This window comes from Gopherus evgoodei, chromosome 6 (assembly GCF_007399415.2).
Source record: "Gopherus evgoodei ecotype Sinaloan lineage chromosome 6, rGopEvg1_v1.p, whole genome shotgun sequence".
Classification (NCBI taxonomy): Eukaryota; Metazoa; Chordata; order Testudines; family Testudinidae; genus Gopherus; species Gopherus evgoodei.
The window spans coordinates 43186882-43199486 of record NC_044327.1 but is presented as its reverse complement, the minus strand read 5'-3'; the positions used below and the strand labels follow the sequence as shown (position 1 = coordinate 43199486).

Genomic DNA, 12605 nt, shown 5'->3' with positions numbered 1-12605 from the left:
GACTGTCCCCTGTGTGTGGTGAAATTTTAGGCATTTTCCCATTCCTTATACATGCAGCACATTAGAGATTGTCTTTTTAAGAGTGCGTCACTTTGTGTATACATTAAAATGCAGTTAAATAAACAAAAGATTGTTTGGGCAAACCTGCAGTCACTCTAAACAAATCTCCATGATGTAAAAATTGCATTTCCTCTGACCTGCCATTTGACATGTACAGTATCCCTGTTGAGTGCAATTGTCTGCCAATATCAGCAGCAAGACAGGAGGCAATGAATGTGGTTTAATTAGGTTGCAGTTATATTCACCTAACATACCTGGGGGTACCCGGCAATAAACAGGACAGTGCAGGTCATCATCGTTTCTTCAATCATTTCCACACAATCCCGTTGCTGGGACTCTGCTGCCCTCCCCTTGCATGAGGTGAAGGGGGACTATAACAGGAGTGGGGAACCCTCTTCCTCAGTTCTCTTGAGGGGGCTAGAGAAAAGGAGGAGTCTGCTTTCCCCTGTACTAGTTATAGAAGCCCCCCCAAAACCCTTTGTCAGCTCCCTTAAGGGATGCTTTCCTTCAAATCCTTTTCCAGTCCATTTTATTTGATAACAGTACCCCTTCCATACCAAGTATCTGCACTGGACATCTGGCTAAGCAGTTATCTTATAACCTAGGCCCCTGGTTCCATCCCACTCGGTCCCAAATCTGGTGTGGGGAATGTGAAAAAACCCACCCTGCCTCAGCCAAATTGGTGGCGAGGGAAAAATTCCTTCCCAGCTCCCAAAGGAAAGGACAACTTGCATAATGCCCACAGTGGGTCATAGGGAAAGCTGGTCCTTTTGCAAATGTTGTGGGTGGGTGCTGCCAGAACAGTCCAGGTAAGAGGTTTTTCCAGAACTGCACAGGCTGTAATTATCCCCTCACACTTTTTGGTTGAAATGTGCTAAGTTGACAAGTTTTTATTTTTTTTCCTAATGCCAGCCCTGCAAACTTATGGTCGGATCTGAAAGTCAGGCTGGGGACTTTTTTTCTTGAACGTCACCCCTAGTTTAAAAAAACTAGTAAAGTCAAATTCTTCCCTTATTGATGCTTGTGCATCCTCACTGTCTTCGTTGGGCTTGCACAGGTATAATCGATTGATCTTGTAATTAGAATTTAATAAACAGTTTGATACACAAGAAATAGAATCCATGTCACTCTCCCTTAGCTGTGTGGACTCCGCAGGACTAATAGGAATGAAAAATTGTGAATACTTATTTGTATATGCACTTTTCAAAGAAGAACCAGACTTTAAAGTACAATTTTCATATTTTAAAAAAATACTGTTTCACTCCCACTCTATACAGGAATCTCTGCATGCTTGACACTGAAATCTCCTTCTATAGACCATTTAATTCTCTTCAGTGCATGAGCACGCAGGGTTCTCATTGGAAGGTAGTGCATTACTGTGATGATGTTCAGTGGTTGTGACCCCCCTACCCCACCCTCAGGTAGAGCCCAGGGTTGGAGGGAAAAGAGAGGAGCATTTTATAAATGTTACATGGACTATTCTAACAAAGAGTTCAAACTTAGGTCTTTCAACCTTGACAAGTTCTTTAAAATGAAAAGTTGGGGAACTGATTTTTTTAAACGAGGGCACCTGAGTGAGAATGCACACAGCAGCTGTAACTTATGCCACCGGTGCAAAATCCCTCAGGACCACACCAGTGGATGACTGGCCATAGCACAACTCTGCTCCAACCCACCACATCCCCACTTTCCCCTGCCCTAGAATACTGCAGACACTCATATAGCTCCCCTTACAGAACAAGTGTGTGGGCTCCTCTGTGCAGGGAGAGTTCTCCATTGGCTGGGTCTGGCTCCTTTAAAGCCACTTAGTGTTCATAGACTTTAAGGTCAGAAGGGACCATTATGATATAGTCTGACCTCCTGCACAATGCAGGCCACAGAATCTCACCCACCTACTCCCCTAACATATGTCTGAGTTATTGAAGTCTTCAAATCGAGGTTTAAAGACCTCAAGGTGCAGAGAATCCTCCAGCAAGAGACCCATGCCCCATGCTGCAGAGGAAGGCGAAAAACCTCCAAGGCCTCTGCCAATCTGCCATGGAGGAAGATTCCTTCCTGACCCCAAATATGGCAATCAGTTAAACCATGAGCATGTGGGCAAGACTCACCAGCCAGCACCCAGGAAAGAATTCTCTGTAGTAACTCGGATCCCACCCCATCTAACATCCCAGACCATTGGGCATTTTTACCTGCTAATAAGCAAAGATCAATTAATTACCAAAGTTAGGTTATGTCATATCATCCCCTCCATAAACTTATCAAGTTTAGTCTTGAAGCCAGATATGTCTTTTGCCACCACTACTCCCCTTGGAAGGCTATTCCAGAACTTCACTCCTCTAATGGTTAGAAACCTTCGTCTAATTTCAAGTCTAAACTTCCTAGTGTCCAGGTTATAGCCATTTGTTCTTGGGTCCACATTGGTACTAAGCTTAAATAATTCCTCTCCATCCCTGATATTTATCGCTCTGATATCTTTGTAAAGAGCTATCATATCTCCCCTCAGCCTTCTTTTGGTTAGGATAAACAACTATGACATTGTTGGCATCACTGAAACTTGGTGGGATAATACACATGATTGGAATGTTGGTGTGGATGGGTATAGTTTGCTCAGGAAGGATAGACGGGAAAAAGGGAGGAGGTGTTGCTTTATATATTAAAAATGTACACACTTGGACTGAGGTGGAGATGGACATAGGAGATGGAAGTGTTGAGAGTCTCTGGGTTAGGATAAAAGGGGTAAAAAACAAGGGTGATGTTGTGCTAGGAGTCTACTACAGGCCACCTAACCAGGTGGAAGAGGTGGATGAGGCTTTTTTTAAACAACTAACAAAATCATCCAAAGCCCAAGATTTGGTGGTGATGGGGGACTTCAACTATCCAGATATATGTTGGGAAAATAACACCGCAGGGCACAGACTATCCAATAAGTTCCTGGACTGCATTGCAGACAACTTTTTATTTCAGAAGGTTGAAAAAGCTACTAGGGGGGAAGCTGTTCTAGACTTGATTTTAACAAATAGGGAGGAACTCGTTGAGAATTTGAAAGTAGAAGGAAGCTTGGGTGAAAGTGATCATGAAATCATAGAGTTTGCAATTCTAAGGAAGGGTGGAAGGGAGTATAGCAAAATAGAGACAATGGATTTCAGGAAGGCGGATTTTGGTAAGCTCAGGGGTCTGTTTTGGGACCGGCTCTTTCAATATCTTCATCAACGACTTAGATGTTGGCATAGAAAGTACGCTTATTAAGTTTGCAGACGATACCAAACTGGGAGGGATTGCAACTGCTTTGGAGGACAGGGTCAAAATTCAAAATGATCTGGACAAATTGGAGAAATGGTCTGAGGTAAACTGGATGAAGTTCAATAGAGACAAATGCAAAGTGCTCCACTTAGGAAGGAACAATCAGTTTCACACATACAGAATGGGAAGAGACAGTCTAGGAAGGAGCATGGCAGAAAGAGATCTAGGGGTCATAGTGGACCACAAGTTAAATATGAGTCAACAGTGTGATACTGTTGCAAAAAAAGCAAACGTGATTCTGGGATGCATTAACAGGTGTGTTGTAAACAAGACATGAGAAGTCATTCTTCCACTCTACTCTGCACTGGTTAGGCCTCAACTGGAGTATTGTGTCCAGTTCTGGGCACCGCATTTCAAGAAAGATGTGGAGAAATTGGAGAGGGTCCAGAGAAGAGCAGCAAGAATGATTAAAGGTCTTGAGAACATGACCTATGAAGGAAGGCTGAAAGAATTGGGTTTATTTAGTTTGGAAAAGAGAAGACTGAGAGGGGACATGATAGCAGTTTTCAGGTATCTGAAAGGGTGTCATCAGGAGGAGGGAGAAAACTTGTTCACCTTAGCCTCTAATGATCGAACAAGAAGCAATGGACTTAAACTGCAGCAAGGGAGATTTAGGTTGGACATTAGGAAAAAGTTCCTAACTGTCAGGGTAGTTAAACACTGGAATAAATTGCCTAGGGAGGTTGTGGAATCTCCACCTCTGGAGATATTTAAGAGTAGGTTAGATAAATGTCCATCAGGGATGGTCTAGACAGTGTTTGGTACTGCCATGAGGGCAGGGGACTGGACTCGATGAACTCTCGAGGTCCCTTCCAGTCCTAGAGTCTATGAATCTATGAAGCCAAGCTCTTTGAGTCTCCTTTCATAAGACAGATGTTCCATGCTTTTAATCATCCTAGTAGCCCTTCTCTGTACCTGTTCCAGTTTGAATTCATCCTTCTTAAACATGGGAGCCCAGAACTGCACACAATATTCAAGATGAGGTCTCACCAGTGCCTTGTATAACGGTACTAACACCTCCTTGTCTTTACTGGAAATACCTCGCCAGATGCATCCCAAGACCGCATTAGCTTTTTTAACGGCCATATCACATTGGCAGCTCATAGTCATCCTGTGATCAACCAATACTGTGATGTCCTTCTCCTCCTCTGTTACTTCCAACTGATGCGTCCCTAATTTATAACCAGAATTCTTGTTATTAATCCCTAAATGCATGACCTTGCACTTTTCACTGTTAAATTTCATCCTACTATTAGTCCTGTTTACAAGATCATCCAGATCTTCCTGTATGACATCCTGGTCCTTCTCTGTGTCAGCAATACCTCCCAGCTTTGTGTCATCCGCAAACTTTATTAGCACGTTCCCACTTTTTGTGCCAAGGTCAGTAATAAAAAGATTAAATAAGATTGGTCCCAAAACCTGTCCCTGAGGATCAATGTTGCTCATGCTCTGGCCCCGCTCTCTAGAGACTTAGCCATGAGCCACTATATATGCAAGAGTAGATATTTCTGAAAGCCCCTGGGCTCTGTAAAATGCTACCATTTTGATCTGGTAGCATTTCTCACTCCCTTTGCACAGGAGGCAGGGCAATGGAGAACCAAACTCAAGAATTGTAAACAAGGAGAGCAAAAAAGGCCTCCCATATAAATTTTAGCATATGCAATAGCATTCTGGTGACTTTGTATTTTATTTTACTTTTCATACAAACCCAGATCCAGATCCTCAGCTGGTGTAAATCACCCTAGTTCCACAACACTAGTTTGATTTACACTGGCTGAAGATCCGGCCCACAGTATTTCCTGTCTCATGGGTCTTTATTACATCTGACATTCTGGCTATATATATATATCCTAATCAAAAAAGCCACATAGATATTATTTCATTTACTTAATTCAATTAGAGCCATCAAAGACTGTGTTTTATTTTAACTCCTATGTTCCCTCCTATCTATTTTTATTTTTAGGTATGCCTAGAATATATTGTTATATGGCAAATGAAAAACAGAAACAAGATTCTCACCAAGCCAAGTAACCTATAAGACTGAAAACCTATTCAGAGTAATGGGCTTGCTGGTCTTTGTGCAAAATCAGATTGTAATTGTACATATCTGTAATAAAAGATTTTATGCAAGCAGTGTGATATAGGAATGTTGCAGTTCCATCCATTTTTTAAAAACTGAAATTTAGCTTGGGCTCACATTTGCATCATAGCACATTACTTTGTTCTGAAATGCTTTGTTGATATCTATTAAAAGTTGTTGGTTTTTGCTTTGGGTTTTCTGCAAAGTTAACATTTGTTGCTTTTTAAAAAAAAAAACAAAAACAAACCTACCTCATGTTTATATATGTGATACATTGAAGAATCTTAAAAGCAGAACACAATATTCACATGTAAGTTTCTTGGAGTTTCCTGCACAAGTTTCTTGGTGATTTCAATATGCTTGGAGCTGGTCTTATAGGTTACCAGTGTTAAATATGGACTCATTAATTCTGTTCTTTCTGAAATGTGGAAACAAAATGATCCTTTGCTTACGCCTTATAAATATTCTGTGATTACTCTGTAGATATAAAAGTGAAGCATTGCACACTTGTAAATTACTGCTAACACAGTTTACAATAAAAAATAAAATAGGGGCTTTAAGTGAGGCTTTTACTGTTTCTGTAGCTCGGTGGAAACTTGCGGGTTGTCCAGTATTTCTAGGGAACTTTTTTATTCCTGGCACAGCAGGTCAAGAGAAAAACTTGTTGCCATGCTACAGTTTCTAACAAGGATCTCTCTCCAGATAATGAGTTTTCCAGTTTCTAATGCGGTCTCTCTCCTTGTGGATGGAGTCCACTCGCTTTACTCTCTTCCCCTTCTCCCCACAATCTTACCACACTGAAAGTAAAACATGATGACAGGAGAAAAAACCAAAACAGGGCTATGAAGTAGTTTTCCCCACTTTAATTCAGTGAAAAAAGGCTGATGTATCTGATTAGCTGCTTACACGGAGTTTGTGGAAATTGCTTTGTTACACATTCTAACCAATTTAGAAGTATTTCCTAATTAGTCACTTTTGGGGGTGTTGGGGAATCAGGATGATCTGGTCAAACTGGTATTCATATTTCTATTCAGTTCAGAAACTCTACTTTATTCTCAGACTGCAACCCAAAATGGAGGAAGAGATTAGTGTTATATACATCACACACCATTCCCATTTAAGAATGTGATCCTGGGTGTCTTAGTTTTTTTCATAATCTCTTATGTTCTCTTCTTTCCTGCTATGAAGCTTAGGTAACTGTGTAGCATACACAATTTTCTTGAAGTGGTACAATGTACAAGCCTCAGTTTTAGAAGTCTTTCTGTGTCTATTATTCTAAAAATGAGAATACAGTTGTAACATGCTTTTAAAATGTGTCCGTGAAAACATCTGATTGATGGAAAAGCAAACATGATGGCAATGCATATTTTAAAAGTGATACAATATTATATACATCAGTTGTCCTCTCAATGCAAAGAACTGCAGGTTGGGGAAGCTGAAACAAGTGGGCAGAGGATGTCTGGAGGAAGCAAAGAGAATGTGGTGGGCTGCCTGAGACTTGCATCAATTTGACTGCCCTGTGAAACACAATGTTTCTTTAATGATGAAGAGGCTATTTTCAAACTTTTATAAAATGACAGTTTGCCACGCATCCCATAGACATGAGAAAAGCACTACAGGAGGCCATGCTAAGTATCACAGCTAGGAGTTGTGAATTTTCATTCTCTGCAGGATCTAGAATCATTGAGATGGCTCTGTTCGAAGAAGTAACAGGGAAGAGATACTTCTTAACAGCTTATTGTTCAACTGCCCTTGGTTATTTTCTCTTCACCCTAAAAGTAGAGATGCATTAAAAGAGCTGATAATACTAATAAATGGACAATTATTCATGATAAACTGCATTTTCAATAGCTTACATTCTATCTGTATCTGTCCTTCATCCCAATGGATAAATAGGATATTTTAATCCATACGAATACTAAAAGAATTCAGCATGATTGATGTTACTACAGTGACTGCCAAAGAATATAATCATTTGCCGCACACTATAAAGTGTGCCAGACTCAGAAATCTTCCCTTATGATACCTCTTCAGCACTCACTATGGTCATGATGCCCAGAAACAATCTTGATTCATCTGGCTCTGACTGCACTTGAACTGCATAGCGGAGCTGGTATTTATTTTCTTGGCTTGATTTCCAAGAGTCATGCTCTTCTCTCAAGTTACAAACCATGGCAGTTGCAGGTGCAAAAGCACAAACATCATATATATTCTGTTCTCTTCTTCATTCAGCCATATATGGTATGCAGCTAGAATTCTTTTCTCCTCTCCCAACTATATATTTTCACTAGCTTGCACTGGATCATAAGTTTAGGGTTAAATTCTGCTTTTCAGAGACAGAGCTGTGGAACAAGGCATTGGGAGAGAGCAGGAGCTGAGTCAATGGAACTGAGAGCTTAAAACTTGGGTCCTAAATCACCAATTCTGTTTTTCTAGCCAAAATAGAAGAGTTTAATACCCAAACCTATTTGGTGCTGCCCAACAGCTCACTCTTTATGGCTTCACCAATGCATATTCACATTCAGCAACGCAGTGAAAAATTACCCCCACTTCCAAAAAAAGACACAAATGTAAATGGATAAATGACAATGAATTAAACAGTGAGAATCAAAAGACTGCATTCCTTTCTCTAATGGCTCTCTCTCAACTCAGCCAGTCAAGCAACTGGCATGTGGTGTGTTGTACAGATGGAACAGCAGTACTGCAAGCATAATACAGCTACATCTACACTTTACACTAGTGTCGGTGGCATGCAGAACATAAGAACGGCCATCCCGGGTCAGACCAAAGGTCCATCTAGCCCAGTATCCTGTCTAACGACAGTGGCCAATGTCAAGTTCCCCGGGGAAGTGAACCTAACAGGCAATGATCAAGTGATCTCTCGCCTGCCATCCATCTCCATCCTCTGACAAACAGAGGCTAGGGATACTGTTCCTTACCCATCCTGGCTAATAGCCATTAATGGACTTCACGTCAGTGAATTTATCCAGTTCGCTTTTAAATCTTGTTATAGTCCCAGCCTTCACAACCTCCTCCGGCAAGGAGTTCTACAAGTTGACTGTGTGCTGCATGAAGAAGAACTTCCTTTTATTTGTTTTAAACCTGTTGTCCGTTAATTTCATTTGGTGACCCCTAGTTCTTATATTATGGGAATAAGTAAATAACTTTTCCTTATCCACTTTCTCCACATCACTCATGATTTTATATATCTCTATCATATCCCCCTTAGTCTCCTCTTTTTCAAGCTGAAGAGTCCTAGCCTCTTTAGGGTACATGGAACTACATGCCACACTGAAAACCAAGCTGCGTCCACACTGCAGTGTGTACTACACATGTCAGGAAATCACTCTGGCGGGCTGAGCCTTTCCTTGCTGCCTCCTCCCTCCAGAGACTTTCCTTGCTGCTGGAAAGGCTCCAGCAGTGGGGAGCTGGCAGAGACTTTCCCTGCAGCGGGGGATGGCTTAGGCAGCAGAGAGGCAGTAGGACATTGCACTGCTAAAATAGCAATGTAGCCAGGGAGGCACGGCTTGGGCATGAAGAGGCCATGTAGGGCAAATACACTGGTACTTACCCACAGGCTTCAAGTGTGTCCTTACTTGCCTAAGCTGTGCCTCATTATCTACAGTGCTATTTATACCCAGGCTAGAGGGGCTAGCAATGTAAGTACACTACATGCCACTTAAAGAAGAGTGCAAGTGTAGACGTACCTTGAGCTTGTATCTCTTAGCTAACCAGCCTGTAACCAGATTTGTGGTGGGTCACGATCACCCACAACTGTTGCATGGACAAAAGAGGGAGCATTGTTCACCACCACTGGAACTAGTGATGATAAATCCTCTTTCTTAATAAACCTGATGTTTGAACCAGAGCCAGTGTTCTCACTTACCCTGACTCTATCCACTAACCTTCTCTGTAATTAGTTTATGGTGTACAGCTTATGTGGTACCACCTAGTCATCCCAAGTCATCTTGTGAAGGCATCCCAAGAGACTGTATGCTTGTTCCACTAACTGTTCATTCAGTGGAGGATTAAATGGAGGCATTTAGAGCTGTTACTAGTTTTCAGCTCTGTGGTTGGTTTTCTAGGGTTACCACCCAGAGCTAACAGGATGCAGATCATCTGATGTTCCTTAACCTGGTAACTCTGGCTAGAACTCCACCAGTAATAAAAGGTAGCAGCTGCACAGCCTCTAACACAAGATTGGTTCATGAACCAGAGTAAAGTTCAAAGGAATATGGGGCGGGGGGAGAGTGCGGGATTTGTAAATAAAACTCTAAATTCCAAAATCACAACAAGGTCAAATTATTCCCTTTAATAGCAAGCAAAATAGGTTGTGCAAATGTGCAGTGTCTCAGTACTGGGATGGGGCCATTCTGCAGGTTCCTACTATACTTTAGCAAGACACTTTTTGAAATGTTAAAAGAATTTTAATTGAACAGCCAGCTCCAGAGATCTGGCACGAAAATGTCCCCCAAATCAGCCAAACATGTGGCTCACTCAGAAAGCAGCCACCGTTCTTTTTATAGAAGACAATATAAGAGAAAGAATAGTCATCATTAGTGAGCCTCCTCGCCTACAAGTTTCATCTCTAATTCTGGATATCAGAAGTTCCTGGAAATCATCTCACAAACACTGAGGCTGGCAGATTAGATGTGAGAATGCCTCTCTTTTACACCCAAAATGGAGGCTTTTGCGATAAGTACAGCTGGCTTTGTGTTTACTGTTGGGGGTGTCCAGCGAAAAATTTGATTTATAATACACCAAAGTTGTCAAGTAGAATAAAGACATTAAACTCAGGGTAGATTGAATTGAAAATAAGAGCAAATGATATGAAGATGGCTGGTAGTCCAGAGCCTTTGGCTCTAAAAGGCCCAGCCTGTGCTTTTCTAGGTGACTATTCGACACATTAGACATTGAATTTCCCCAAGCCTTTGCACTTTATAAACATTGTTGAATAAACACAGTGTAAATCAAGACAGCAAGGGAGTAACATGGATGTAAATCAGTGGCAGTTCCCTATGAGACCAGCTCAGCTGTCCCAATGTAACTAGTGCTAATTGCTACTAAAGGTTCATGAATTTTTTTAAAAAGTATTTATTAATTTTTCTGTCTGAGGACTTTGTGGGATCACTGCAGTGAATTGTAAATGATTCATGAAATCAAAGATCCCAACCCATTCAGTCCACCATGAGATTACAAGACACCAGTGTTTTGCAATTAGAACTGTGAGAAATCAGCATTTTTGCATTACCAAATGGAAGGATTTAATGAAATAATTCTTCAGTGCAAAATCTGCAACATTTGACTGACTGTTGCTGTAAAGGTCCATTTTTCCTACAGTGCCTAAAAAAGAAACAACCACAGGCCTTGGATGCAGTGTAGCTGGATCAGCAGTGAGACACAAATGGCTTTGACTAGCTGTGTCTATAGCACAGAGGTGTCTTTTGTGTGTGCTGTGATGGGCTAAGGATGCTATGGCATGCAGTTGTAGTTGAGAGAGTAATCCACTAATCCCTTTCATTATTGCCTTTGTTGAGACTCCTCAGAAGTATAATTTTAGCAGCCAAGATACCTAATCTGGGAAACTGGCTGAATTAATTATTAAGAAAATAAGGAATGCAATAGTAGTTGCTTTAGGTCTGTCCAAAACCAGTTGGAGCACTAAAGAGACTCACTATGATGCCAAACAACTCAGGAAACATGAGTTTCCTAATTTTTCTCACTTCCTAATACAAATTAAAAGCATTGACCTTTATAACCATTACGAAAATACTAGTTTGTTCATGTACACTTGCTGGTGCTCTGCCCTCTCCTCTTCCCCGCATATTTCTCCACTTGCTACGGCCCTATGGCCAGCTAACTGGTGGGATGTGACCTCACAGAGAAACACACTAATCACTGTCTCTGTCCAGACTGTGCTCTCTTCCTTTCTAATCCCTACTCCTCTGCCTCCCCTGCTTAATCACTTCTTTCCTATTCCCTCTAGGCTTTCCTCCATCTGCTGCTGGTCTCTAAACAGCTCACTGTTAAATGACGGGACTAAGACATTTGCTGTTACACAATCATCTTCCTCTGTAGTTCTTTCTCTCTGAGTCTTAATATTAAAAATAGAGGTGATTTTAATCATAAATAATATATGGCACTTATATAGCATTAGAACACCCCTGTCAAGTACTTAACTTTTGTTCCAATTACTGAACATTACAATTGATTCATTGCAGCGTAACCTTTTTTCAATTTAGAGGATTTAGGGCTAATCCAGAGATCAAGTGTCAAACTGAAGTAGTGGACTAGGCCTTGAATGTCTCTGCAAGAGGGCAATGGGACAAGGAATCCTACCCACCACTGGCCCTCATAGCAACTCCTCAGCTGCTTCACGGTGTTACTTCTGGTTAGGGTGACCAGACAACAAATGTAAAAAATTGGGATGGGGGTGGGGGGTAATAAGAGCCTATATAAGAAAAAGACCCACAAATCGGGACTGTCCCTATAAAATTGGGACATCTGGTCACCCTACTTCTGACCCGTGACCAGTGTGTTCTCTTGCAGTACGAGAGGAGGGATTGGAGCATCTGTGAAGCAGTGGCTCTTGTGACCCTGTTGTACTTTCCTATGGGTTCTCTGTGGCCTGCTGAACAAAGAACAACCCTGGCGCAAGCTCCACGTCATACAGATGGTGCATATCCTCTGCCACTGCCAGCAGAACTGCACTGTTTCCATTGTCAGATGCAGAGGTGGGGCCTGGATTTACCACTGAATGCACAATCTTGTGTTTGCTTTGATGGTACTTGTTCTGGAGAAGGGCAGGGCAGAGACATCAGATTGGTAGCACATTGGAATGCAATATATTAGACTGTTTGGTCACTGACTGCGGCAGTCTGAATTACCAGACAGAAATAACTGATAAAAACCGCAAAGCAAGGGGATCTTTGAATGTGCGGATGTGCCATACTCTGATTACATTAACAATTAAGAAGGTGCACCCTGGTTGGGAGGAAAATTTATTGGAAGATGTGTAAATGCAGACCCAGAACACTCAGGAAAAATGCATTTTAGCAGGGGAAGAGGAACAGTCCAGAAGGTAAGTTTTTAAGCTTCCTTAAATCAACTGTAACTACAAGAGGGTGGGAGCTCTTTTTAAGACACTGGACTAGGACTCAGGAGA

General features: G+C 41.6%; 1 protein-coding gene across 3 annotated transcripts in view; it reads left to right on the top strand.

The window, feature by feature from the left end:
* The window catches only part of LOC115653590 (histone-arginine methyltransferase CARM1-like), a 136243-nt gene extending 129042 nt beyond the window's left edge, over window positions 1-7201 (top strand). For all 3 annotated transcript variants that reach the window (XM_030567046.1, XM_030567050.1, XM_030567048.1), the window contains one exon: window positions 5324-7201. In XM_030567046.1, the coding sequence (XP_030422906.1) occupies window positions 5324-5333 (10 nt within the window). In that variant the 3' untranslated portion in view covers window positions 5334-7201. The remainder of the gene's footprint in view (window positions 1-5323) is intronic.
* The last annotated feature ends 5404 nt before the right edge of the window (window positions 7202-12605 follow it).